The sequence below is a fragment of the Dromiciops gliroides genome, chromosome 3 (genome assembly GCF_019393635.1).
Source record: "Dromiciops gliroides isolate mDroGli1 chromosome 3, mDroGli1.pri, whole genome shotgun sequence".
NCBI classification, from domain to species: domain Eukaryota; kingdom Metazoa; phylum Chordata; class Mammalia; order Microbiotheria; family Microbiotheriidae; genus Dromiciops; species Dromiciops gliroides.
This window is the reverse complement of record NC_057863.1, coordinates 270,162,281-270,189,430: the sequence shown is the minus strand read 5'-3', so window position 1 is coordinate 270,189,430 and position 27,150 is coordinate 270,162,281. Positions and strand designations below refer to the sequence as shown.

At 40.6% G+C, this 27,150-nt stretch overlaps 1 protein-coding gene across 2 annotated transcripts; it reads left to right on the top strand.

Annotated features, from left to right (window-relative positions):
• Positions 1 to 2,114: 2,114 nt before the first annotated feature.
• Positions 2,115 to 26,021, top strand: IFNGR2 (interferon gamma receptor 2). Of its 2 annotated transcripts, none has more exons than XM_043996472.1 (7): positions 2,115 to 2,519; positions 9,990 to 10,122; positions 14,909 to 15,102; positions 16,361 to 16,500; positions 17,608 to 17,767; positions 18,539 to 18,693; positions 25,274 to 26,021. In XM_043996472.1, the coding sequence occupies exons 1-7, from the start codon at positions 2,366 to 2,368 to the stop codon at positions 25,418 to 25,420; spliced, it is 1,083 nt and encodes a 360-aa protein (XP_043852407.1). In that variant the 5' UTR covers positions 2,115 to 2,365; the 3' UTR covers positions 25,421 to 26,021. The 2 variants fall into 2 exon arrangements, with proteins under 2 accessions (XP_043852407.1, XP_043852406.1); XM_043996471.1 differs by having other exon boundaries at positions 2,275 to 2,519; positions 25,305 to 26,021.
• The last annotated feature ends 1,129 nt before the right edge of the window (positions 26,022 to 27,150 follow it).

The window sequence follows — 27,150 nt, the reverse complement described above, 5'->3', positions numbered from 1 at the left end:
TTTTTTTTGACTGGGCAATGAGGGTTAAGTGACTTGCCCAGGGTCACACAGCTAGTAAATACCAAGTGTTTGAGGTCGGATTTGAACTCAGGTCCTCCTGACTCCAGGGCTGGTGCTTTATCTACTGCACCACCTAGCTGCTCCCAATTCAATCAATTCCAAATCAATCTTCAGGTGGGGCTCCTGGGCATATGCCAAGTCCCATTATTTTATCACGCCTGACTCTATCTGCTGTCCGCAGAGCCATGAAGTTTGACTCATTTCTCTTCTCTGTTCTTTCATGGTAACCTCAAAATTATCTCAGCTGTCATGATAAACACAATGTTGGATTTGGTATTGACATCTGTTACCGGTTATATTAGATTCTTTAATTTCTCATAATGGCATGAGGATAATTAGGCAGATGATGCAAAAAGTGATGAAACAAAGATAAAAATTATTTTCTTAATATCACAATTGTCTTCTCAATTTATTCCCCACAGAGGGGTTTACAGTAACATCAAGTTAAAAAATAAGGTTCAATTTTTGTTTTTATTATATCTCTAAAAGATTCTGAATTTCCTTAGACATGTTTTTGAGAACTCTCATTGTTTTATTGGGTTATTGGCAAAGCTATTTAAAGTTGTGTCAAGATCAATTTTGTAGGAAACTTTCCAGATGATTATCAGTATCTGAAACACCTGAGACTTTACAACCACACAGGAAACTCTCCAGCTGAGACTTGCTAGCTGTTCATCAGCATCCACACCTGAGATTTCACTCCACAACTACACCCAGACGACATCCCAAGAATCATGAGAAAAGACTTCCAAAGACTTAAATGGACATTTTCCTGTTTTCCTTTTTCCATTGCATACACTGTTTCTAATGTCCACCTACTAAAGGGGACTGCCCCCTTTAGTTTTTCTTTGTTTGTAATGTAAACCTACTAAAGGGGAGCACCCTCTTTAGTTTACTGTCAATGTGTTGCTCAATTTCTTTTCTCTCTTTTCATTCCCTTTACATTATTAGTCATCATAAGTATCTGTAATGTTATTGCTTCATTAGGGATGTTTCTTAATGAAGGGGGAGGGGGATGTAAGATATAATGGGCTTAAGGGCAGCTAGGTGGCACAGTGGATAGAGCACTGGCCCTGGAGTCAGGAGTACCCGAGTTCAAATCCGACCTCAGACACTTAACACTTACCAGCTGTGTGACTCTGGGCAAGTCACTTAACCCCAATTGCCTCACTTAAAAAAAAAAAAAGAAGAAAAAAGATATAATGGGCTTTTTGTCAATGCCCAAAGAAAGAGAGAGGGATGTAAACCTGTGTGCTGGTTCATTCAATTCAATTCAATTCAATTCAATTCAATTCAATTCAATTCAATAAACATTTACTCTGTTTGCAGCTATTCGGCTCAATGGAAAGTGCACTGGACTTGGAGTAAACCTTTAAGTCAAATCTGTTCTCTACTAGACACTTACTAGTGGTGTGACCTTAGGCAAGTCAGTTAACCTCAGTTTCCTCAACTGTAAAATGGGAATAATAGCACCTACTTCCCAGGGTTGTTGCGAAGATCAAATGAGATCATCTTTGTAAAGCATCTGGTACACAGTAAGCATGATATAAATGCTAGCTTTATTAGCTAGTAAGTGCATAGCAATGTCCTGGATATTGAGGGTTCAAAGATGAAAAAAAAATGATACTCGTCCTCAAGAACCTTCCTGTGTTATGGGGAAAAAATTTCCCCCATAACATTTGTAACTATAAAACCAGTCAGAAGGAGTGGCCTGAAGAAACTTCAGGGTGGACCACTTTCAACTAAAAAGAATGAGGAAAAGTTTCAGGGAAGAGGTGAAACTTGAACTTCATAACTGGCCGTGGTCTGGGCTGGGGCTGGGTCGCTGGGTCTCTGCCTTTCAGTTACTTCAGCCTCAGGGCACCCCGAAGCTGCAGCGACATTTCCCAGAGAAGAGAAAAGAGGACGTCCCTTTCACTTCACTTCCTTTCCCCTCCCCGATGCTGGGTTCCCCTTTTTTCTCCGGCTCAGCGCCGGGGGGGGGGGGGGGGGAAGGGGGCCGGGCTTCATGTAGGCCGAGACCTCTACCCAGCCCAGCCGGCTTTGCTAGCAGGGGGCGAGGCGCAGCTGCAGTTCTCTGCTCCAGCAAGGGGATCCCCGAAGGGCGGAGCGCGTCCGGGAAGCGTCGGCTCGGGAGGGACGGTGGCTGACGGACTCTGTTCCCATTCCTCCGCCCCCGTGGCTTCGCCCCTTGCTCCGAGTAAAGTTTGCGGACCTGCGGACCTGGCCCCTTGCGGAAGGCGATGACCAAGGCCGCGGCGGTGAGAGCAGCTCCAGGAAGAGAGGAGGGGAAGCCCGCGGTACTATGAGCTGGAGCCCTGGCCCTCGCCCAGCCGAGCCACCTTCTGGGGTCATGCACTCTCGGGGCTGCGGAGCAGGCCCGGCCGCTGCGCTCCGGCTGGGCCATGTCCTCCGCTGCTTCTGTTGCTGTTGCCTGAGTTTCTTACTTGTTCTTGCAGGTAAGAGAAGCAGGCTTGCCAGCTTCTACGGGAAGAGGGCTGGCTTGGGGAGGGGATGGGAATGGGGAGGAAGTCAGCTGGAGGAGGGGGACGGGGGATTGGGGAGTGGCAGTCGCTTAATAAATGTTTGTTGATCGATACCCGGCCTGGCCACTAAGGCAGGGAGGCCTTAACTCCTAAGAATCGCCTCCCTTTCGCCATCACCTTTTCCCCTCTGACTTTTTTCTTCTGGTTTGGATGTTGGAAGGACTGGGAAATTACTCAGTGTCTCTAATTGGATGTTTGTTTCCTCCTTAATACGAGGAAGAAAGGGGGCAACTTCCCTTATCCACTGTTTCCTGGAGAGGTGCTTTTCAAAGGTTCAATTATTCCCAACCCGAGGTTATGTCCTTTTATGGGTGGAAAGACCCCCACCGTGGAGTTTGGAGGAAGACCTGATTTTGTAATCCCAGTTTTGTTGCGGGATTTACAGTCAGAAAGACACATATAAGATTATCATTTTAGAGCAGAGCATCTTAGAAATCTTCTAGTCCAAGGTTCTCATATTACAGATGAAACTAAGACTAAAACTTTTTTAAGTTAAATGATCTTGAGCAAGATTCAAACCCAGGTCTTAGCTTCAAGTCCAGCTTTCTACTCACTATCCTAATCTGTACCATCTGTCAAATGGGAGGTGGTAAAGCCTAACCCCAAGAAAGAAACAAACAAAACTAAAAATTTTTTAAAAGTCTGTTTTCCAGTGTTTTTTGTTTTGTTTTGTTGTTTTGTTGGTTCTGCTAGTGATCAGTTATGTGCAGAATTCCCCCTTAAGTATCACATTACATCAGAAAATGCTCCTTCTTCTCAATTATTTCCTCCAGCAACATATACCATTTCGAGTATTTAATAGCCATTAACCTCTCTGAACCCATTTCTCCAACTGTAAAATGAGGAAATATTTATACTACTTCATACGGTGATTGATAATGCCATGCAAACTTTTAAAGTGCTATAAAATGGAGATTATTAATAATGTAATATAGAGTGCCAGAGAAGTCTTAGTGAAACAACAACAACAAAAGAAGTCTTAGTGAAGTTTTTAAGCTACTAAAGCCCTTTAAGTATCTTTAAACCATTGAAGCTCAAAACTGCACTAAGACTCTTGTGACACCCTGTCTCAGTAAACATTCTGATCTAAATGAGGTGATGATATGTTATGTAAGTGGGATTTCTTGGTATGGTAGGTATTGATCAGGGCTTCCTTTTCTTTGCCTTTGTTTTTAACCTGGCATTATCTAGCTCTTCCCTCCCAATCATTCAATCAATCATTCAATAAACATTTTTAAAGCACCTACTAAAGTGCTAGACACTGTACTAAGTAAGCACTGACAAAAAGAGGAAAAAGGCAACCTTTGCTCTCCAGGAGCTTACAATCTAATGGGAGAGACAACATGGAAATAAATATATACAAAGCAAATTATATACAGGATAAATAGGACATAATTAAAAGAGAGAAAGCACTAGAATTAAGGGGGTTAGGGAAGGCTTCCTGTAGAAGGTGGGATTTTAGTTAGGACTTAAAGGAAGCCAGGGAGATCAGTAGTCAGAAGAAAGGAGAGCTTCCAGGCAGGGAGGACAGCCAGAGAAAATGCCAGGAGCCAAGAAATGTAGGGTCTTGTTTGTGGAACATCTAGGAGGCCAGTGTCACTGAATCAAAGAGTCTATGTTGAGGCAGCTAGGTGGCACAGTGGAGAGAGCACTGGTCCTGGATTCAGGAGGACCTGAGTTCAAATCTGGCCTCAGACACTTGATACTTACTAGCTGTGTGACCCTGGGCAAGTCACTTAGCCCCAAATGCCACACACACACACACACACACACACACACACACACACACGAAGAGTATACGTCAAGGAGTAAGATATGAGATGATTGGAAAGGTAGGAGGTGGCCAGATCATGAAGGGTTTGAATGCTAAACAGAGCATTTTGCACTTGCTCCTGGAGGCAATAGGGAGCCACTGGAGTTTGAGTAGGAGGGTGACATGACTGCACCTGCACTTTAGGAAAATCACTTTAATACCTGGATGAAGGTGGATTGGAATGGGGAGAGACTTGAGGCAGGCAGACCCACCGGCAAGTATTTATCTTCTACTTTGAAGGCCTTCCTCTGGTTGTCTTGGCAGCGTAACAGCTCTCCTTTGGTTGATTCACCACCTAACGGGCCCGCCTCCTTTTTCTACTGCTATATCACTCTGATGATATCCTTTATGCTACTTCACTTGCCTAGTCCCCTAGTCCATGATTGCTAATATGTTCTAGCTTACTCCTGAATCCGCTGTGTCTCTTCATTGCCTCTTTTTTTTTTTTTTTTTTTTGCAGGGCAATGAGGGTTAAGTGACTTGCCCAGAGTCACACAGCTAGTAAGTGTCAAGTGTCTGAGGCCGGATTTGAATCAGGTCCTCCTGAATCCAGGGCAGGTGCTCTATCCACTGCTCCATCTAGCTGCCCCCTCCATTGCCTCTTGAAAAGATATGGGAAAAAGTGGGAGGGGAAGGGGATAAGGGGGGAGGGGTGAAGGAAGGGAGGGCAGATTGGGGGAGGGGCAGTCAGAAGCAAAACACTTTTGTGGAGGGATAGGATAAAAGAAGATAGAAAATAGAATAAATATCATGGGGAACAAATGGGATGGAGGGAGACACAGCAATAGTAACTGGGAAAAAATTGAAGCAGAGGCAAAATCAATGTAAGATGAGGATGATCATGAGGAGGAAGATGATACTTTGCTTGGCTATTGTGAAGAAAATTCTTTGTCAGGTATAAGGTACTGTATAAATGTGATATGGAGAGAAAGCGCGTGGGTCCTTAGGATTCCTCTGTAAAGAATGACACTCTCGCACAAGACCTAGTTAGGAATAAAAGAACAGGTTTATTGGGGTACAAGAGAAACTGGCCGGGAGGAAGGTTTTGGAGAAACAAAACGATTTCCTCTCGACTTGCTCCGGGAGCGCCCTTTTATAGGGTTTAGATAGCGTGGGTAAGAGTGTCCCTTATAGGGGGCGGCTAGGTGGTGCAGTGGATAAAGCACTGGCCCTGGATTCAGGAGTTCCTGAGTTCAAATCCGGTCTCAGACACTTGACACTTACTAGCTGTGTGACCTTGGGCAAGTCACTTAACCCCCACTGCCCTGCAAAAAAAAAAAAAAAAAGAGTGTCCCTTATTGCGGGAGGGGCTGGGGCTTCTCTGGAGTTGTGCCGGGGTAGGAGAGATCGATTGTGAGCAATCTGGTGATGGGCGTTAACTCTGCCCTGATGGGTCCAAAGAGTTCTGCTGGTGGGCGGTTCCAGGGGGTCTTCTCCTGGTGTAGTCTCTCCCAACAGATTAAATCATGCAGGTGCTCAGAAGGAGTGGAATGCGGGGTGGTGATCCAGGAGCATACTCAGTTCGATCTGGTGCCAAAAGAGATAACTCTTTTGGGTGTGTATGTCCTTGATTGAGTTCAAGGAGAGGCCTACTTGATTTCAAGGGAAAACTCCTGAGATTTCAAGGAAAAAGTTCCTTGACTTCCCCAGAGAACTGTTGGGGTGACCAGGGCCCATAATCCTCCCATAACAAATGTTAGCTATGACTGTTGCAATAATCAACTTCATAGGTGTTTTATAAGGAAATCTCCCTTTAAAGTACTATATAAATGTAGTTTACTATTTAAAAAAAAAGATAAGCAGAATGATATTGGAAAAAACCTGGACTTACATGAGCTGATGCAAAGTGAAATGTAATGTTTACAAAATAACAAGCATCTTATATCTTACATCATCTTACAATGATGATCTGCTGCAAATGACTTAGTTATTTTTAACAATGCATTGATCCAAGACAACTCTGAAGGACTTATGAAAAATGCAATCCATCTACAGAGAAAGAACCGATGGTATCTGAATACAGATGGAAATATTTTTCTTGTTGTTTCTTTTTCTAAAGTTTTTTTTTGTCTAATATGTTTTGTACAACTGCACATATATAACTTATATTGAATTGCTTGAGTTCTTAGGGGTGAGTAGGGAGAGAGGAAGAGAATTTGGAACGCAAGTTTTAAAAATCACTGTCACGGGGCAGCTAGATGGCGCAGTGGATAGAGTACCAACCCTGGAGTCAGGAGGACCTGAGTTCAAATCCAGCCTCAGACACTTAACACTTACTAGCTGTGTGACCCTGGGCAAGTCACTTAACCCCAATGTCACAATTTGTTTTTACATGTAAGGTGGGGAAAAATTCTAAATAAATTAATTAAGATCCAAAAAAAGAAAAGACATGGAAAAGAGTTGCCCAGGATGAGAGCGATTCTGGATGTGGTGTCTATTGATAGAGTACCCATATAGGTGAGATCAGGGAAGCTAGGTGGTGCAGTGGATAGAGACTTCCTGTTTTCAAATCTGGCCTCAGACACTTACTAGCTGTGTGACCCTGGGCAAATTACTTAATCCTTACTTGCCTCAGTTTCTTCATTTGTAAAAATGAGCTGGAGAAGGAAATGGCAAACAACTCCAGTATCTTTGCCAAGAAAACCCCAAATGGGGGCAGCTAGATGGCGCAGTGGATAGAGCACCGGCCCTGGAGTCAGGAGTACCTGAGTTCAAATACGGCCTCAGACACTTAACACTTACTAGCAGTGTGACCCTGGGCAAGTCACTTAACCCCAATTGCCTATTAAAAAAAAAAAAGAAAACCCCAAATGGAGTCACAAAAAGTCAAACACAACTGAAATGACCAAACAACAACAACAGATGAGACCAGTGATCAAAGTATCAAAATCCTTTATTCTGGTAACAATTCTAGCTAAAAAAAAAAAAAGGCAATCTATGGAGTTAGATTTTTTTTTTTAATGGAGTTAGACAAGCAGGAGACTTGAAGGTACTTTTATAGAGGACTGATGGGGGTGGACCATCTGCCTGTGAAAAGTTCCTTTAGTGAGGGAGGACCATCCCCCACTGGCAGTGACTGGAGGAATTGGGTGAGGGATGGCTACGGATCACTCTTCAGGACACAAAGGCCACAGCCACACCCAAACTTATCTCCCCAGAGGTAAAGGGAGACCAGAATGAACTAGCTCAGTCGGACTTGGACTTGGTTCCACTTATCTCTCTAGGCGTATCTGTCCTCTGGTTTAGTCTCTCAAGGACAAGATTCCTTGGTGTGCCCCAGAGAAATTCTGGGGTGCTCTGCACCCCATGACATTTTGATAGATGAGCCTTCAGATTTTCTTTAAGTAAAATGGAGAGAAGAAAACTAATTTGTCTGTACCTTGCAAAAAGCCTAGGACAAAAACAAGAAAAATTCATGTAAATGTGGTGGAAGCTAGGGTTTGATCATATTTGTACTTCCTACTTCATATTGTGATTGAGGTCCTTTACAAACTTTAAAACACCATAATAAATAAACTGAGATTATGAATAGTGTAATATATAAAAGATATCTCAGAAGTCTTAGTGAAATTTTTAAGCTATTAAAGCTGCAAGCCTAGTGTTTGATAAAAAGCTTATCTATTGGGAGCTAGAGCATAGTGGAATAATATGCAGTGCCCAACCTTACTTCCAAAAAACTCCTTCAGACAGATCTAGAAAATGTGCTAGACTCAGTCCTGATGGGGAAATGCAGAAAAAGTCATGGGGAGTCATTGTCTAGACTTGCTTTGAATAGAGAGATCTGTGGATCCTGGGGACAGATCAGGCTGAAAGCTTGCTATAGTGATATGGTTCCGGTAGTCCAATAATTTTCAAATTATCTCTCCAGGATCTATTTTCCAGGCCAGCAGTTTTTCCAAGAAGATATTTCACATTGCCCTCTATTTTTTTATTCATTTGGATTTGCTTTATTGTGTCTTAGTTTCTCATAAAGTCACTAGCTTCCATTGTTCAATCCTAATTCTTAGGCAATTATTTTCATCACAGAGCTTTTCCATTTGGCTTTTCAAGCTGTTGACTTTTTTCTCATGTCTTTCCTGCATTGACCTCATTTCTCTTTCCATTTTTTCATCTGCCTTTCTGACTTTATCTTCTGAGTCCTTTTTGAGCCCCTCTATGGCCTGAGATACTGATGGGCTTCCAGCACAAAGGAAGAGGTTGTATGCCTTCTTAAGAGGAAGGCTCAGATCCTCACCGGGCACCACCAGACCCATACTGAAGTACTGAGACTGTGATAAGTAACAACAGGCAGCTTTGTTGCCTAGTACTCAGTTCCGGGTCAAAGATCCAGAGCAGACTGAGAAGGGAACCTGAACACAGAGATAGTATTCCCAGGTAGGGAAGCCCTGGGAAGCTTACTAAGAAAGGCAAAAGTTTAGAAGCTGCCAGCAGTAGCAGCTGTGTGGTGCAGAACCCATGCTAAGAGCAGGGTCTCATTTCTCCCATATAGCCCAGCTGAAAAAGTAACTGAAGACCAAAAGAGAGCCTGTAATTCTGCCACTTCAAACAAATAGCTTTCTAATCAGTTGATAGGGGCAGAGTCCAGCAGTAGTCTATGCTCAGACCCACACCCAAAGATCAGACCAGGATGGGCAGCAATAAAACTTTGTCCTGTATGAGACTACTTTGGGAGCACTGAAAACTTGTGGATCTTCAGCCTGTCACTGATATCCTGAAATAATACAACATTCAGTTAGCCCCCACCCCCTAAAAAAAAGGCAGTACAAGAGAAGCCCAAACCTTTCAGAAGTACTGTAGAGCCCAAACTTAAATCTGATATCAGAAAGTAGACTGGAAGAAAAAAAGAATCCCACCATAAAGAGATAATAGTGGCAAGAAAGTTTAAGACACAAACCCAAAAGAAGAGAATGACTTCAATGTATCTAAAAGCAAAACTTCAGAAAAAATGCCAGCTTGGACACCAAAGCAACAAGAATTCCTGGAAGAGAAAAAGTAAGACTTTTAAAATGAGTTTTAGGGGGCAGCTAGGTGGCACAGTGGATAGAGCACTGGCCCTGGATTCGGGAGGACCTGGGTTCAAGTCCAGCCTCAGACACTTGACACTTACTAGCTGTGTGACCCTGGGCAAGTCACTTAACCCCAATTGCCTCATTAAAAACAAAACAAAACAAAACAAAAAAACACTCAAAGCATACATCACCTTTTGGATTGTATCTTAGAAGCCTTATCTTGCCTTTCCAGTGTCTGATACTTCAGTAATATTGGTTAATCAATTGATAAATTACCAAAGTGCTTATTAAGAAAGAAATGGAACAGGTAATGCTGTTTGGCACTGTGCATGGAGTCCATTTAAAAGTTTTACTTGGGGTAGCTAGGTGACGAAGTGGATAGAGCACCAACCCTGGATTCAGGAGGACCTGGGTTCAAGTCCAGCCTCAGACACTTAACACTTACTAGCTGTGTGACTCTGGGCAAGTCACTTAACCCCAACTGCCCCCCCCACCCCCGCAAAAAAAAGTTAAAAAAAAAAGTTTTACTAACCTGTTCATCTTTCTTTTTCTCTTTTAAAGAACCACTTACCCAGCTACCAGCTCCACACAACCAGAGAATTCACCTCTATAATTTAGAGCAAGTTCTGAGCTGGGATGCCGTCCCCACGAACAATTTTACAAGCCCAGTGCTATACAGTGTGGAGTATAAATAGTAAGTATGCTTTCTACTATGGATGAGGCAGCTAGGTGACACGGTGCATAGAGCGCCACGTCTGGAGTGAGGAAGACTCATCTTGTGTTCAAATATGGCCTTCGACACTTACTAGCTTTATGACCCTGGGCAAGTCACTTAATCCTCAATGCCCTGCCCCCCCCCCAATATATGTATATGTATATGTGTATGTGTGTATATATATATACAGTACCTACCCACCCGGGTGGTTGTGAAGATGAAATGAGTTAATATTTATAAAGCACCTATTAACACAGGACCTTGCATATGATAGGCACTTAATAAATGCTTGTTTGCTTCCTTCCTTTTTTTTCTTCCTTCTTTCTCTGACACAACTCCAGTGCCTTTCCTACTATACCAAACTACCCCTGCTTCTTAGGGCTGTTTCCTTTGTTTATTCAGTATAATTTTTGCCACTTCCCTTCCTCCCAGAAACTATTGAGGTGCTCATTCCATCTAGGTATTATTAAGATTGACGTGTTGCCCTTTAAGCCTCTTTATTGGGTAGGATAGAATTTTTAAAGGTTATTTATCAGCTTCCGGCCCTCATATTTAAAGCTCTCCTTCTGGGGAAGCAGAGATGATTGTTTTGAACTCCCTGCAGTTCAGGAGTGTCTGAGGCAGAAATCTTTCTTGTGTGTTCAACCAAAGGCTATTTATTCCACAGGTCTGATATTGTGAGTTCTTTTGTTGGAGACTTCCTGACTGTTAAGCCTACTCATTGTTTTTATTTGTGGTTTGGGAGCCGTGTAACCTATGATCGTCATCAACCACAGTTCTAACACTTGTGCTTGTTGTGTGGGGGGTGGTAAGAGCATTTGTTACTTTCTGCACAGTGAGGGTTGTGTGCATTTTCTCTGACCATCAGTAGGTTGGGGTGTTTTTTTTGTTGTTTTTTTTTTTGGTGAGGCAATTGGGGTTAAGTGACTTGCCCAGGGTCACATAGCTAGTAAGTGTCAAGTTTTCTGAGATCAGATTTGAATGACCATCAGTTTTGAAGTGGTTTTTGTGCTCTTGGGTCAGGTACTTCCCTGAAGGGCCAGCTTTATGGTTACCTCTTTTTCCTGACATTCTTTTCCCCCCTAACTATCACAAAGCTCCCTGGCTTTCCTTATCTACCAGAAGGAATAACACATGACCAAAATTGCCTATCTTTGACACTGCATCTAAGTCTCTTCTCTTGACTGTCATCTCATTGGGGCTCACTTTTCTATGTATGTCTCTGAGGATACATCTAGATATACATGTCTTTGCTATAAATGTAAGCTATACACTTTTCTCTGGTAGACAGTGAAGGGAAGCAAAGCTGGCAGTTCAAGGACTTCATCTTTGAGAAGATATTTTGTCTTTGGTATGGTCTACATTTTCATTTCATTGTGTTCACTTTCACAGCTTTTTCCATCATTCCTCAATTGATGGACATTCCCTTGATTCTCAATTCTTAGCCTCCACCAAGAGTTGCTATAAATATTTTTTGTACAATTTTTCCCCCTTTTCTCTATTTCATGATTACTATTGTTAACTGTTTCCCTTCCATCCTATTCCCTTCCCCATGATATTTATTCTATCATCCATCTTCTTTCATCCTATCACTCTTCAAAAGGGATTTGCTTCTGTCTGTCCCCTGCCCCACTCTGCCCTTCCTTCTTTTGCCCCTCTCTCTTTATCCCCTTCCCCTCCTATTTTCCTACAGGGTTAGAGAGATTACTCCCCCCAATTGAGTGTGTACATTATTCCCTCCTTGAGCCAATTCTAATGAGATTGAGGTCTTTGAGCCTTTTCTGATGAGTGTAAAATTCATTTACTGCCCTGCTCCTCTCCCATCTCTTCCCCCACTCCATAAGCCTTTATTTAGGATTTCACTTCTGCCCTTCCCCCTCCCCCAGTGATTTCCCTTCACCCCTCAATTTAACCCTAAAGATGTTATTATCTAGCTAAGTGACACAGTAGACAAATCATCACCCCTGGACCCAGGGGATCCCAGCCAAAACCCTGCCTCAGACACAAGACAGTTGCCCACTGTATGACCCCAGGTATGTCCCCCAGCTCCATTTTTTTTTTATGGTTCTCTAGGGTCTTGTATTTGAAAGTCAAATTTGCCATTCAGTTCAGGTCTTTTCATCATGAATATTTGAAAGTTTTCTTTTTCATTAAAGTCCCATTTTTTTCTGCTGAAAGATAATGCTGAGTTTTGCTGGGTAGGTGATTCTTGGTTGTAATCCCACTTCCTTTGCCCTTTGGAATATCATATTCCATGCCCTTCAGTCCTTTAATGTAGAAGCTGCTAGATCTTGTGCTATCCTGACTGGGACTCCACAGTACTTGAATTCTTTCTTTTTGGCAGCTTGCAATATTTTCTCCTTTACCTGAGAGCTCAGGAATTTGGCTATAATATTCCTAGGAGTTTTCTTTTTGGGATCTCTTTCTGGAGGTGATCAGTAGATTCTTTCAATGTCTATTTTAGCTTCTTCTTCTAGAATTTCAGGGCAATTTTCCCTGAGAATATCTTGGAAGATGATGTCTAAGTTCTTTCCTTGATCATGGTTTTCAGGTAGACCAATAATTTTCAAATGATCTCTCCTGAACCTATTTTCCAGGTCGGCAGTTTTTCCCAGAAGATATTTCACATTGCCCTCTATTTTTTTATTCATTTGGATTTGCTTTATTGTGTCTTGGTTTCTCATAAAGTCACTGGCTTCCATTTGTTCAATCCTAATTCTTAGGCAATTATTTTCATCAGAGAGCTTTTGTACCTCCTTTTCCATTTGGGCAATTTGACTTTTCAAGCTGTTGACTTTTTTCTCATGTCTTTCCTGCATCACCCTCATTTCTCTTTCCATTTTTTCCTCTACCTCTCTAACTTTATCTTCAAAGTCCTTTTTGAGCACCTCTATGGCCTGAGAGCATTTCATATTTTTCTTGGAAGCTTTAGATATAGGGGCCCTGATGTTGACATCTTCCTCTGAGGGTGCCCCTTGGTCTTCCTTGTTACTGAAGAAACTTTCTATGGTCCTAACCTTTCTCTGTCAGCTCATCTTGCCTTTCTTTTACTAGACTTTTAGCTCCTTAAAGTGGGGCACTGTTTCCAGGCTGCAGTATCCCTAGCTTAAGAAGCCCCAGGTGGTATGATTTAAGGAGAATCAGGTTCTTCCTCTCCTGGCTTATTTCCTGGTCCTAGATGACCCCAGACCAACTTGCCAATCAACCAGCTTTGTGTGTTGTGGTTGTTAGCTCTGATGAGCCTTTGCCCCTCCCCCACCTGGGCCACTTCTACTCGAGCCTATCTCCTGGTTCTCAGCAAGGGTGTAAAATCCAAGTTCTGCCTTAGCACCAGCATAGACCCCTGTAGTCTCTCCCCTGCCCAGGGCTCAGTCCACTCACCAGACTGTGAGCTTAGTTCCAGATGACACTGGTGCTTCAGCTGATTCAGAGGTTCTGGGGGTCTCCTTCTCTGGTGAGGACTTCCTGAGACTGGATCTGTGTGAGGGTGACTGTGGGGTTGGGCCCGACTCCTGTATCAGCACAGCAGCTCCCTCCTTCTGACCTTCCAAGTTGTTCTTGGTTAGAAGATGATTTCAGAGCATTCTTCTGTGAGTTTTGCTGCTTTGGGCATTTTCCTATGACCTTATTTGGATGTTTATTGGAGCAAACGTGTCATGAGTTTGGGAGCTCACTGCCTTTCCTCTGCCATCTTGGCTCTGCCCAGAAGTCCCATTGTGTTTACTTTCATACAAGGTGGATAGGAAGAGAAGGGAAGGGAATGAAATAAACATTTATATAGTGCCTACTATATTCCAGATAGCATGCTAAGTGCTTTTTATAAATATTATCATATTTGATCCACCCTGGAAGATAGGTGCTATTATTATCCCCATACTATAGTTGAGAAAACCAAGGAAGACAATGGTTAAGTGACCTGCCCAGGGTCACACAGGTAGTGAGCATCCAAGGTGGGGTTTGAACTAGGGTCTTCCTGACTGCAGGCCTAGCACACTATCCACTCTGCCACTAGGAAGGTGATAGGAATATGTTTCTAAAGCATGCCTATAAAAAGCTACTGTGCCATGAAATATATATGTGTGTGTGTATATATATATATATATGTGTGTGTGTGTGTGTGTATATGTGTATATATGTATATAATATATACACATATGTATATGTATGTATATATGTAAAATATGTGTGTATACCTTTACATACATACATACACACATGGTTTTCCCAGTACTGGAGTTTAAACAGTTTAGCATATCTTTCCTCAATAAAGTATCAATTCTTTAGATAATGGTTAAAACATGGAGTTAAAGGATTTGAAATTATCCTTGAGAAGCATGGGAAGACATATGAATTAATTCAGAGTGAAATAAGCAAATTGAAAAAACAATAAACGTGACTATAACAATGTATACTGAAAGAACAGCAGCAACAAAAGGGACCAAGCTTGACCCCAAAGAAATGCTGAGAAAATGTACCTTCCTCATTTATTTCCAGAGGTATGGGACAGAGTACATAATGTTGTATATGATATGCTGGCTAATATTGCTAAACTTTTTTTTTCCTTTTAAAATATGTATTAGAAGGGACAATTCACTGGGCATGGAAGTGGGGAAGGATATATTCAGAAATGAAGGTGGTATAGAAACAAAAGATATCAATAAAAACAAGATTTTGTTAAAAAGAGAAGTCATTTCTGATAAAATTGTGTTTTAGATAGTAATGTAGAAAGAAAGTATTGATTTGAAAATGCTTTTTCCCCCCATAGCTCCCAGAGCGAATGGAGATCGATGGAATGTGTTAATTGTACCAGAATTGCAGAACCAGTATGTAACTTCACAGTAGCCACACCACCTCCGTGTTTTTCACCTTTTTACTATGTTTCTTTACGTATCAAAGCTGAGCTAGGAGAGCTAGTTTCTGATTGGGCATTGGTTCCTTGGTTTCAGTTTTTCCAAAATGGTAAGAACCTTTTAATACCTTATTTTCCTTTTTATTTTGGCAACTAGAAGTAAAAAGGTATTTCTTGGGCTTCCAAGTTTTTTTTTCTATTTTTCTATTTCCATATTATTTTTATTTTCTATTTATTTCTATTTTTATGAAAAAGTAAGTATACAACTCAAAACCTATACCTACTAAAAATGCTGTTACCTCTTCACAATCACTTTCAAAGCCTAGACCAGCTGAGAATAAATCCTGGAAGTTTCTACTATGTTAGAAACATAGTAGAATGTAACTTGAGCATCATTCTGGCAACAAAGTCTGGTGTACCAGGACCAACTCATCTAAGAATATAAAGGTTCAGGGGCAGCTAGGTGGTACAGTGGATAGAGCACCGGTCTTGGATTTAGGGGGACTTGAGTTCAAATCTGGCCTCAGACACTTGACATTTAATAGCTGTGTGACCCCGGGCAAGTCACTTAACCCTCATTGCCCCACCAAAAAAAACCAATATAAAGGTTCATCGATAATAGTAGAAAAAAATCACCCATTGGGAGTTAAGGGGGTGTCTACCCTAAGGGTGTGAAGACTCCCCCAGCAGAATGGGTAGATGTAAACAATTTGTTCCAATGGCCATGAAAGTGGCTGAAGCAGGTGCTGTGGAGTGCTTAGAGCTTTCTTTGTGAGGCATCAAAGAAGCCAAGGTCATCTACTTCATCCCGGGTCATCACCAATTACCTTGACCTTTGCCATGCCACTGGACTTTGATGACTGAAAGAGATAATGGGTTTGATGACTTCGTGCAACTCTGCCTCACTTAAATCTAATTCATGCACTTATGATGTCTTTCGTCCTCTTCGAAATCAAGGGTCAAACAACAATAAGGAAAACAATATCTAATATATCTAATGAACCCTGACCTAGAGTAATTTGAGTTCTGTGGGTCATAAGTTTGGGAGATAGTGGAGGATGGAAGGGCCTGGAGTGCTGTGGTCCATGGGGTCACAAAGAGTCATACATGACTGAACAACTAAACTACAACAAGAGTGTAAAGGCTAGACACAAATGGTTGCTACGAGGCGAACATTTTTTTAAAATGTCAAGTCCTTGTAACTATAATGTGGTATACAAATGATGGCTATTATTCTCTATAGTTTAAATTTGTATTTGTCCTTGTTACATTAAGCCAAATGTAGCAACAAATATGTTTAAGGGTTTTAAAAATCATTTCCTCTTTTTAATCTCAAAATCAAATTTATTCTTTCAATTTCAATTTCAGCAACAATTGGACCACCATTAGATATTCATGTGACCTCATCTGATCGCTCTCTTAGCATCACCTTAAAGCCTCCCTTCAAAGTAAATTTTGATACATTTCGCTATCATGTCTATTACTGGGAAAAAGAAGGAAAACAAAAGGCAAGAGTATTTTTTTTTATTTGTTTGGTTTTTTTTCTTCTTTCATTTCTTAATTAAGAAGCAAAATAAATATTCTTATCCTTATTCTCAACAGGTGACATTTTGTTGCTGTCAATCATATAGTTTGTGATGAGTAACTAAGGCAAAATGACATTTATCAGTATCAGTTAAAGTTCCTCTTACGATTTTGCTGCTACCTTTTTGAGATTAGAGGTGGTATTAATGGATGTTTTTTTCTAATTAAAAAAATCTTTATAGTTCAATTATCAAACAAAAGTTCTGTCAGAATTAGTGGAAAACCTGGTGGATTCTTTTTCCAGAAACAGGCATTGTGATTTTTCAAGCCCATGGATGAGGGCCACTTGATTAACTGGTGTTAGCAACTAATTTAGCACTAGTCTGTACTGGCAGAGAAATTACATTGCTTCTCAAATTTTGGTTATGATGACTATGTGAAAGATTGTCAAGAAGCCCAGCTCTCCCACATATACTCCAAGAAATATATAATAAAAAGCACCAAACCAAATCATTATCAAGAAATCCGAAGAGAAACAACAGAAGCTAAGTGATGCTGGAATGTTTACATTTAGAAAAGGGAGAAGAGATGTATTCCTTCAAAATCCTTTTTTGTTAGATTATATTTTATTTTTTAATTAGCAAAAATTGTCTTCTCTCCCTCTCCTCCCTCTTTCAACCTCCCCAGCCCTCAGCCTTGAGAATGAGAGGAAAAAAAAATCCCTGTTGCAGATATAGAGGCAAAGAAAATAAATTTGTGTTGCCCATTTAAAAAAAAATCTTCTGTCCAATATAGGGAAATGGATTTCATTAATAATCTAGAATTGTGATTGGTAAGAGTTCCTAATACTTTCAAACTTTTTGTTGTTTACCATATTATTGTCACTGTATAAATTGTATTCCTTATGCTATTCACTTCACTCTATCAGTTGATATAAGTCTTCCTAGGTTTCCCTAAAACCAATTTCTTAATCATTTCTATATAGTATTCTATATTCTATATAGTATGATAGCATTCCATCACATTTATATACCACAACTTGTTCAGCTATTCCTTACTTTATGCCTCACTTTATGGTGTCTTTCCAATAGATCAAGAGCTCTTTCATCAGCCAGTCCATTCGCTTGAAAGACTTAAACACCCCAAGTGAATACTGTTTACAAGTGCAAGCAGAATTGAATGCCAGAACTAGGGAGTTCACTCTTGAAGGGCTATTAAGTAACATAACTTGTCATGAAACGTATGCTGAGGGTATGTACATTTATGAATACATGTATTTTCTTTTTATCCTTCCCAAGCAGCACACAACTTACAGGACAGACATAAAATATGGGAATTCCACGTTTTGGAAGTGGTGGACATAAACAATTATTTCCTTTCATTTTGCGGGGAGGGAAACAGTAAGAGTAGAGCATTATAGTTGCAGAATTGAAAAACGTGTGCTAGAGGGGGCAGCTAGGTAGTGCAGTGGATAAAAGCACTGGCCCTGGATTCAGGAGGACCTGAGTTCAAATCTGGCCTCAGACACTTGCTACTTACTAGCTGTGTGACACTGGACAAGTCACTTAACCCCAATTCCCTCACACACCAAAAAAAAAGAAAGAAAGAAAGAAAGAAAAATGTGCTAAGGTTCGAATTGTAACTCTATAACACAAGCTCAGAAATCATAGACAAAGGTAAGAAAGAAGCTGACTTCTTACCTTTTGATAATAGTGTTAGGGCAGCTAGGTAGCGCAGTGGATAGAGCGCCAGCTCTGGAGCCAGGAGGACCTGAGTTCAAATGTGGACTCAGACACTTGATACTTACTAGCTGTGTGATCTTGGGCAAGTCACTTAACCCCATTGCTCCGCCCCCCCCAAAAAAAAGACTAAAGATAATAGTGTTAGAAGACAGTATCTGTTTTATTTGAAAGTGAATACTGGACAGGTTTTAAGCTAATGTTGGAATACAGGGATTCACAGATATTTAGATCATGCTCTCATTGATAATATTGTTTTTTTTATTCTCTATGATTTTTGCAGCTTCAACTAAACTTCAACAAAGCTTAATAATAATTTTGGGGATTTTCGCATTGATTCTTCTGGTCCTGGGTTGTTACTTTCTGGTACAGAATTCCCAAGGCTTAATAAAACAGTATTTTCATTCTCCTCCAGGAATCCCATCCCAAATAAAAGAGGTATGTACATAAATTCAAAACAGGGACAAGAAGAGGAAGCTAGTTATCTATTTACAGCTTTTCTGTCCACAGGATTGGCCTGAAATAGTGGCATAAATCAGAAAAGGAAGGAATTTGCATCAGGGGAAGGGAGAAGGGTTGGGGAAGAGAGGATAAGGAAGATGGAGAGAGGAAATTAGATAGTAATTTTTAATGTAGTCCCTCCATTCAAAATCAAAAATTACCTAGAGCTAGCATCCCTTTATTTTATGATTAATGCCCCGAAAGTATAACCAAGTACCTAATTACAGTATAGAGAAGGTTGGCCTGTTTTCTGGTGAATATGGAGAAATGGCTCATAAGACAAGCTTTGGAGAAGGAAGGGCACTTGGCGTGAGAAGGCCTTTGACATTTATAAAATTTTAATACTGCTGTTCTGCATTTAATAAAACTAAAGACTGTAGTGGCAGCTAGGTGGCACAGTGGATAAAGCACCAGCCCTGGATTCAGGAGGACCCGAGTTCAAATCCAGCTTCAGACACTTGACAGTTACTAGCTGTGTGACCCTGGGCAAGTCACTTAACCTTCATTGCCAAGAAGAAAGAGGAGGAGGACGAGGAGGAGGAGGAGAAGAAGAAGACTGTAAAACAGAATACAGTAAGAAATCTGAAAGAATCTGAAACTTCAGCCAGTAAATTTGTCAGGCTGGCCAAACCCTATTTGAATATCATTATGCATCCCATAGAATATTTGGGACCTTTGAAAGAAATAGGATACCTAGAATACATCCCAAGGATAACTCTTTCTGTCTTCCTTACCTTCTTTTCTCTAATCTAAATCCCTTCCTTTTCTGTCTTACACCACTATTTCAGACCAAGGAAAGTATCTTGTGGGCAGAAAAGCAGGCAGATAATTTCCTTCTCCAAGGCCTAAGGTCACTGGACTTCATTATTTTGCATATGGAAAGAAATTTAAACTTGTATATATGAAGTCCAATCATAAAGAAGTAAGATTTTCCTGAATTGTGGGGCCTATCTTGTTACTTTATAGGCATACTTGGTATGTGTACATCAAATTAAATTATTCTGTCAAGTTTTGTTAAGGATCTGCAAGAAATGTTACTAATTATTCATGTATTTATACTTAATGATGATGACACATAGTGTGTGCAAGGCTCTGTACTAAGCACTTTACAAATATTATCTCAAGGGAGGTGATATTGGGGTCTTTTTTTTTTTACACTTGAGGAAATTGGAGCAAACATAAGTTAAATGACTTTCCTAAGGTCTCACAGCTAGTAAGTACATGAGACCAGTCTTCCTGACTCCAGACTCAGTGCAGTATCCACTGAACCACTTAATGCCTTTATTGTTGAATATAATTGTATACCTTGGGGCAGCTAGGTGGTGCAGTGGATAGAGCACCGGCCCTGGATTCAGGAGGACCTGGGTTCAAATCCGGCCTCAGACCCTTGACACTTACTAGCTGTGTGACCCTAGGCAAGTCACTTAACCCCAATTGCCTCACCAAAAAAAAAAAACCAACAACCTTATAATTGTATACCTTGAGGTTTCTTTAGCATGTCTAAATTTCATAAAATGTTTGTTAATTGCTTAAGTGATATATTTCCCATGAGAGCCATCCTTGGATATAATTTTCTTAGCATGATAGCAAGGCTCAGAGTCTCAAATTTTCTGCTACTAGACTTTAAGCTCTCAGGCGGTGTAGGGACTGTGTTTTGTTCTTTTCTGTGTCCCCTACATTACCCCAGAGCAATCAGCCATTCAGCCAATTAGCAATTATTAAGTGCCAGGCTAAATGCTGGGGACCCTGCTTTTAAGGACCCCACAGTCTAATAGAGGAGACAACATACAAGCAACTATGTACAGACAAGAGATATGCAGTTAGGCCAGTTGTGTGACTTCATCCAGTAATATGAACATCGAAGTTGGACAGTGGAGATGGCTCAGAATAGGGTTTTGGCAGGGCATGAATGGTGAATAGGACAAGGGGGCAAGGGCTTCAGCAGCAGAAGACAGCATGTGGTTGAACTGAGCGACTGCAGAATGAAAACCAGAAAAGTAGAAAATTGAAGCAAGAGCAGGGTTAATGGACTGATTAATGAAGGGGTGGAATGACTGGAAGTCATAGTGAAGATGAGTAAGTTTAGGAGTGAGGAAGAGGAGGAGATGAAAGGAAGTTGTGGTCCTAGAGAAATTTCAGAGTTTTGGTTCACGGAAGTAGAGACTGATCAAGATCAAGGGTATGACCATCCCTGTGTGTGGCTAAAGTAAATTCAAGGAGCAGGTAATGGCAGTTGAGGAGGTGGATTGGAAGAGACATTATCATGTTTATTGAAGGCAGGAGTTCAAATAAAGACCTTGAAAACAGGCGCTAAATTCCTGGAGAAGGGAAGGAGAATGACATAGAGAGACCTATAGATAATTTCGTTTGTTTATTTTTTATTTTTACTTTTTTTTTTTTAAGTGAGGCAATTGGGGTTAAGTGACTTGCCCAGGGTCACACAGCTAGTAAGTGTTAAGTGTCTGAGGCTGGATTTGAACTCAGTTACTCCTGACTCCAGAGCCAGTGCTCTATCCACTGCACCACCTAGCTGCCCCATATAATTTTGACAAGCATTTGGAGAGGGTGATGCAGGTAACACTGACCTCAAGAGAGGCAGTTGTTGGCAACAGAGTTAGGAAATAACAGTGAAGAGCAAGTAAGTAAGCAAACAGCATCCACCTCTTCGTGACCCACTATATCACGGCATGGAAAAACATGCACCCAGTATAGAATATATCTAAGGATATTATGTATTATGTGTATTATGGGGCAAATGGGGAGAGATCAGATTTCCTATAGTACAAAAAGATGGTAAAAATATGAGAGGGAGACATCTGATATGTAGGGAAGTTTGTTAATTATAGAAGGGGGTTCCGAAGAAAAGAAGGAAAAATGAAGACAAGCAAAGTCATTGGTCTCTTTAGTGATGTATATGTGTTTATTTACACATACACATATCACAAGAGATCTGTAGATGGAATTGTGTGTTTATAGATGATACATAGTCTAAGGTGATCATCTATTGTTCTCAAAGGATTATATATTTAGGGGCAGCTAGGTGGCACAGTGGATAGAGCACTGGCCCTGGAGTCAGGAGTACCTGAGTTCAAATCTGGCCTCAGACACTTAACACTTACTAGCTATGTGACCCTGGGCAAGTCACTTAACCCCAATTGCCCCAATTGTCACAAAAAAACAACAACAACAAAAAAAGGATTATATATTTAGACCTCAATGGAACCTTATAGGCCATTGAGTTTGAACCCTGTATTTTACAGAAAACTGGGGCTTAGAGAGATTAAGTGTCCAGGGTTACTCAGCTGGTAAGTGTCTGAGGCAGCAGATACATCCACACAACATAGGAAGTCATGATCATCAACTAATAATTTGCCAAAATCTCTGCAGCGAAGGACTACATATTACCAAAGGAAATGCCATATAACAAAAATTATATTCATTCAACAAATTTACCGAAGAAGTATAAAATGAACCCTGTAGTAGAAACATCCAGATGAGCTCAATCAATGATCTAGCTAGATAGGGATTTCTCCCAATATGTATATTTTCCTCATACCTGCTTTTTTTTTTTTTTGCTGGGCAGTGAGGGTTAAGTGACTTGCCCAGGGTCACACAGCTAGTAAGTGTTAAGTGTCTGAGGCTGGATTTGAACTCAGGGCCTCCCGAATCCAGGGCTGGTGCTTTATCCACTGTGCCACATAGCTGCCCCCCTCATACCTGCTTTTTACCCAATAAACTGTTTTTGGTAAGATGATCCTATTGAAATAATGATGCCACTTCTTTTACCAGATGAGTCAGGGTTACTTTAGGGGATTGCAGGAAATAACTCAAGAATGAGATTTAGCAGATTCTCCTCTTCATATTAATTCATAGCTACTGCCTTCTAAATGATTAATTTTGTCAGCTAAATACCCGGGAAGAAAGAAACAGATGACATTCATATAACTTACTATATTTTCATGTAAGTTTTATTGAAATATATCCTTTGAGGGGCAGCTAGGTGGTGCAGTGAATAAAGAACCAGCCCTGGATTCAGGAGGGCCCGAGTTCAAATTCGGCCTCAGACACTTGACACTTATTAGCTGTGTGATCCCTGGGCAAGTCACTTAACCCTCATTTGCCCCGCAAAAAAAAAAAAAAGAAAAGAAAAGAAAAAGAAATATATCCTTTGTGGTCAGATAGGATCTCCAGAAGGCAGAAGATGAGATGGGACACCCCCAAGGGTTTGCTGGAGCCATCTTGGACCCGATCATTAAAGCCAATTGTTATGTTTTTAGTGTAAACATTTGTACTTCAGAAATTGGAAAATGCTACAAATCAGGCTTGATTTACTTGTTTTTTTGTTTGGTTTTTTGTGTGATTTATTTTTTCGTTGATTATTGACTTAAGAAGTGATAGGGGAGGGGCAGCTAGGTGGCACAGAGCACCAGCCCTGGAGTCAGGAGGACCTGAGTTCAAATCTGGCCTCAGACACTTAACACTTGCTAGTTGTGTGACCCTGGACAAGTCACTTAACCCCAATTGCCTCACCGAAGAAAAAAAGAGAACAAAAAAGAAGTGATAGGGAAATGTTAACAATGCAGATTAAATTTTAAAGTGTATCCTGCGTTTTCAGTTTCAGGTCTGTGTCTCAAGTTAGGTTTTCACCAGTTATCTGAGCAGCACAGAGGCCTGTAGTCAAAGGTCAGCTAGTGAGAAAGAGGGTATCTCCTCAGCAAGCTGGTGGGGGGCTGCAAAACCACAGACTGGGTGTCAGCATCAGGGGTACTTACCCACCAGTGTATCTGGGCTGTGTAGACAACTTAAGTTTCAGATCACCTAGTCCAGGGTTGAAAGACAGAATTAGGTATTAGCACCTCCAAAAATGGCTCACAAACTTTTCCTTTTATACAGTAAATAAAGGTCCCTATCTGTAATGCATGGATCTTTCAGATTTCTAGTTCTTGGGAATTCTAGGACAGTGATTGGAAAGTTCTTCTTCCATCTGTTTAGAATGCAGAAATGTTAGCTGTAAGAATTAAGTACTACAAGGGCAGCTAGGTGGCACAGTGGATAGAGCACTGGCCCTGGACTGAGTTCAAACCTGGCCTCAGACACTTGACACTTACTAGCTGTGTGACCCTGGGCAAGTCACTTAACCCCAATTGCCTCACAAAAAACCCAAACAACCTCCCCCCCCAGCCCAAACAAAGAATTAAATACTATGAAAAAGTGCTTTAGGGTTGATGAGCATAATCACAACTTTGGAGGGAGAAATCTTCCCAGCACTGTGGTTTAAGGCACAAATTATACATTTAAATGGAAAACAAAGTATCTCAAAGGGAGTGTCCATAATCTAATAAATAAACTTTTCCATTGCCAAGGAAAATGGTCTTAAAATATGTTCCTTGAGGGGCAGCCAGGTGGTGCAGTAGATAGAGCACTGGCCCTGGATTCAGGAGGACCTGAGTTCAAATCTGGCCTCAGACACTTAACACTTACTAGCTGTGTGACCCTGGGCAAGTCATTTAACCCCAATTGCCTCACTAAATATATATGTTCCTTGGGGTATGCACTGAACAGTTAACAACTTTTCTGTTGATAGTCTATGTATGAATGCTCTGTAATAGCCAGGAGTGGGAGCATCAGTGAGAAGACTTCTCCAGGATTCTAATATTGGGGAGAAAAGGCCTTAAATTACCAGTATAGCTATGTATAGATGTATATTCATGTGTAAATTTCTCTAAAAAGTAATGTTTGTTTACCTTCACAGAGAAGGGCTGGCATTTGTAGTAACAAAAACATAAAATATATAAACATATCCATTATACATTTTGAACACAGTCCAGGCATTACAGAATTACATTATGTAGCCAAGTTTTGTTAGCTCCAGTACACCAGTTGACTAAAAGAATTTACGAGCAGCCCATGGAGAGAGAGGATGGCTTAAAAAGCCAAAATATTCTGAATAAATCTTACTGCTATATCAAGTATGGGTAGATGTTTTACAAGTCTGTGTGAGTGAGGGAAATCACTTGGTAAGTTAATACTTAAAAGAACTATAAGTAGAAAGAATCCTTTAAAAAGAGTATTCATATATTGATTTTTCAGAGATTAGGTTGGAAACTCCCTATACTGATTCAATGTATTTCAAGTTAGTTATTAACCTTTTTATACATTCCCTTGTTGGGCAAGTGTGTCCCAATGACTTACTAGACCATATGATGTTGCACAATGCCAGCATTGGATTTGAAATTAAATCCTAGCTCTGAAATTTACTATCTCCAGACCAACCTATGCTTTGTCTATAAAATGACAGATTGGGCTAGAATACTTTTTAGATGCCTTCTGTGCTTCTTTGGGCTTAGTAAATTACAATTATGGTGTTTTTGTAACTTACCATTTTGTACATTGATCTTCTTTAAAATATAGTGAGTACATTTGTTTGGAGACTGGGGGTGGTAACATTAAAGCACAAAAACATAGCCAATGTCTTTGGGTCTGATGTACTAACTTCACCCTATTTCTAACTTTCTAGTATTTAAGGAATCCTAATGATCCTATTTTAGAGGCACTGGACAAGAACAGCTCAACAGAAAAGGACTGCTGGGATTCCTTATCTATTGTTTTCTGCACAGAAGAAAATCAAGCTGTATCCAGCAGTAATTTAAGCGATGACACTTGAACATATAACCAGCCAAGTACGAAAATGACGTTGAGCCAATAAACTGTGAAGATTACTATCTAAAGTTTACAGGAAGCCAGTTTCCTATACTTCTATCTATCACGGACACCATGTTTAAGTGCTTGGAATGAGTTTTATTTTCCTTTTTAAATGACGATACCACTAAATATACATTACAGGCATTATTCCAGTGAACACTCAATTATGGACTATCTTCATGGCCTAGAACAAGATGGACACTTCACAAGTGTTCCCCCCAAAACACTAAGAAGATTTCTTAAAGCATGTGCTACACACCTACAGTATACTGAGAGCCGCATGATAATAATGAAAAGAACTGCTGACCAGGAGCTAGATTTCGGATTTCCAGTTGTACCACTATCTCATTGGGTGACCGCCAGCGTGTCTCTTTGCCTCTTCTTGTCTCAGTTCCTTCATCTGTAAAATGGACTTGAACTATGGAAGTTTTCAGGTTTTTCTCGCCTCTAAAACTTCCCTGGCAGGCACCTCTATGAAACTGAGATCTTGGCTATGTTCCAGTTCTCAAAAAATATTATGATTCAATCTTGTAAATAAATTTGATTACACATTTTCTAAGCTATTATATGATTAAATCTTTTTAAAATAAATCCTGTGAAAAGGTTATTTTTTTAATACTTCAGTTTAAGTATTTCCATGTTTTATGAAGTTTCAACTTTTGCTATGTTTCTGTTTATCTACAAACGTGAGGATTTGTGAGTTGGTTCCTTGAAATTGGGGGAATTTGTATTTTATGTGAGTTTCACAATATTGTCTAAGATATGTATCTAGATGAGCACTAAGAAAATCATGGAATGCAGTATGACAATATGGATTAAGTTCATTCAGTATTCAAATGATAGTTACTTTTTTCCAGGAAAGGATCAAAATTTTTATTCCATTCTTGTTCCTAATAACCATTAAACATATGGAAAATATTTTCTAAAAATCTACTTGCTAATTTGCCCTTTGTTCAGGGCTCTGTTGATTAAAAATGGTCATTGAATTGAATGTTAGTAAACATTAACCAAGCTGAAAGAGCCAGGCTCTTGGTAGGTTAAAATCAGGTATAGACCCATATAGTACTTATCTGAGAATGACATTCAAACCCAAGACAAAGATATGAAGCAACTTGGAAAAGAATGCCACAACAATCAACCAATCCATCCATAAGGTACTTTTGGAAAGGGTGTTGGACCATATGTCTGCCTCCTCTTTCCCTCCATTTCCCCACCCTAATTTTTTTTTTGGGGGGGGTGTGTGAGGCAATTGGGGTTGTGACTTGCCCAAGGTCACATAGCTAGTGTCAAGTGGCTGAGGCTGGATCTGAACTCAGGTCCTCCTGAATCCAGGGCCGGTGCTCTATCCACTGTGTCACCCAGTTGCCCCCCACCCTAATATTTTTAAGCAAGCTAGTACCTTGGGTATCCAAAACAGCCACACACCCCTGCCTTTCATTTTTGAAAGGAAATGACATGCTGGGTGACCTTCCCATGGAAGAAATTAAGTATTAGGACACACTATTGAGGGCAAGAAAGATTACCTAATCGAGCACCATTATGTTAAAATGTTTAAGTTATTAGTGGTATCTTCCCCTAACTGGTAGTAGAAAGTGGGGTTTTAGGAGATCTAGTTTCCCATCCATCCTTGTATTTCCTCTAGCAGTTCATTCTAAGTTGCCTCTATAATAGTTACTTGCTACTTTACTTGTG

What these genes read in the sequence shown, in the direction of transcription:
- IFNGR2 (XM_043996472.1), top strand. Translation starts at nt 2,366, where the DNA reads ATGAGCTGGAGCCCTGGCCCTCGCCCAGCCGAGCCACCTTCTGGGGTC. An exon ending in TTTCTTACTTGTTCTTGCAG is followed by an intron (nt 2,520 to 9,989) that starts GTAAGAGAAGCA and finishes TCTCTTTTAAAG; the next exon opens with AACCACTTACCCAGCTACCA. An exon ending in GTTTCAGTTTTTCCAAAATG is followed by an intron (nt 15,103 to 16,360) that starts GTAAGAACCTTT and finishes TTTCAATTTCAG; the next exon opens with CAACAATTGGACCACCATTA.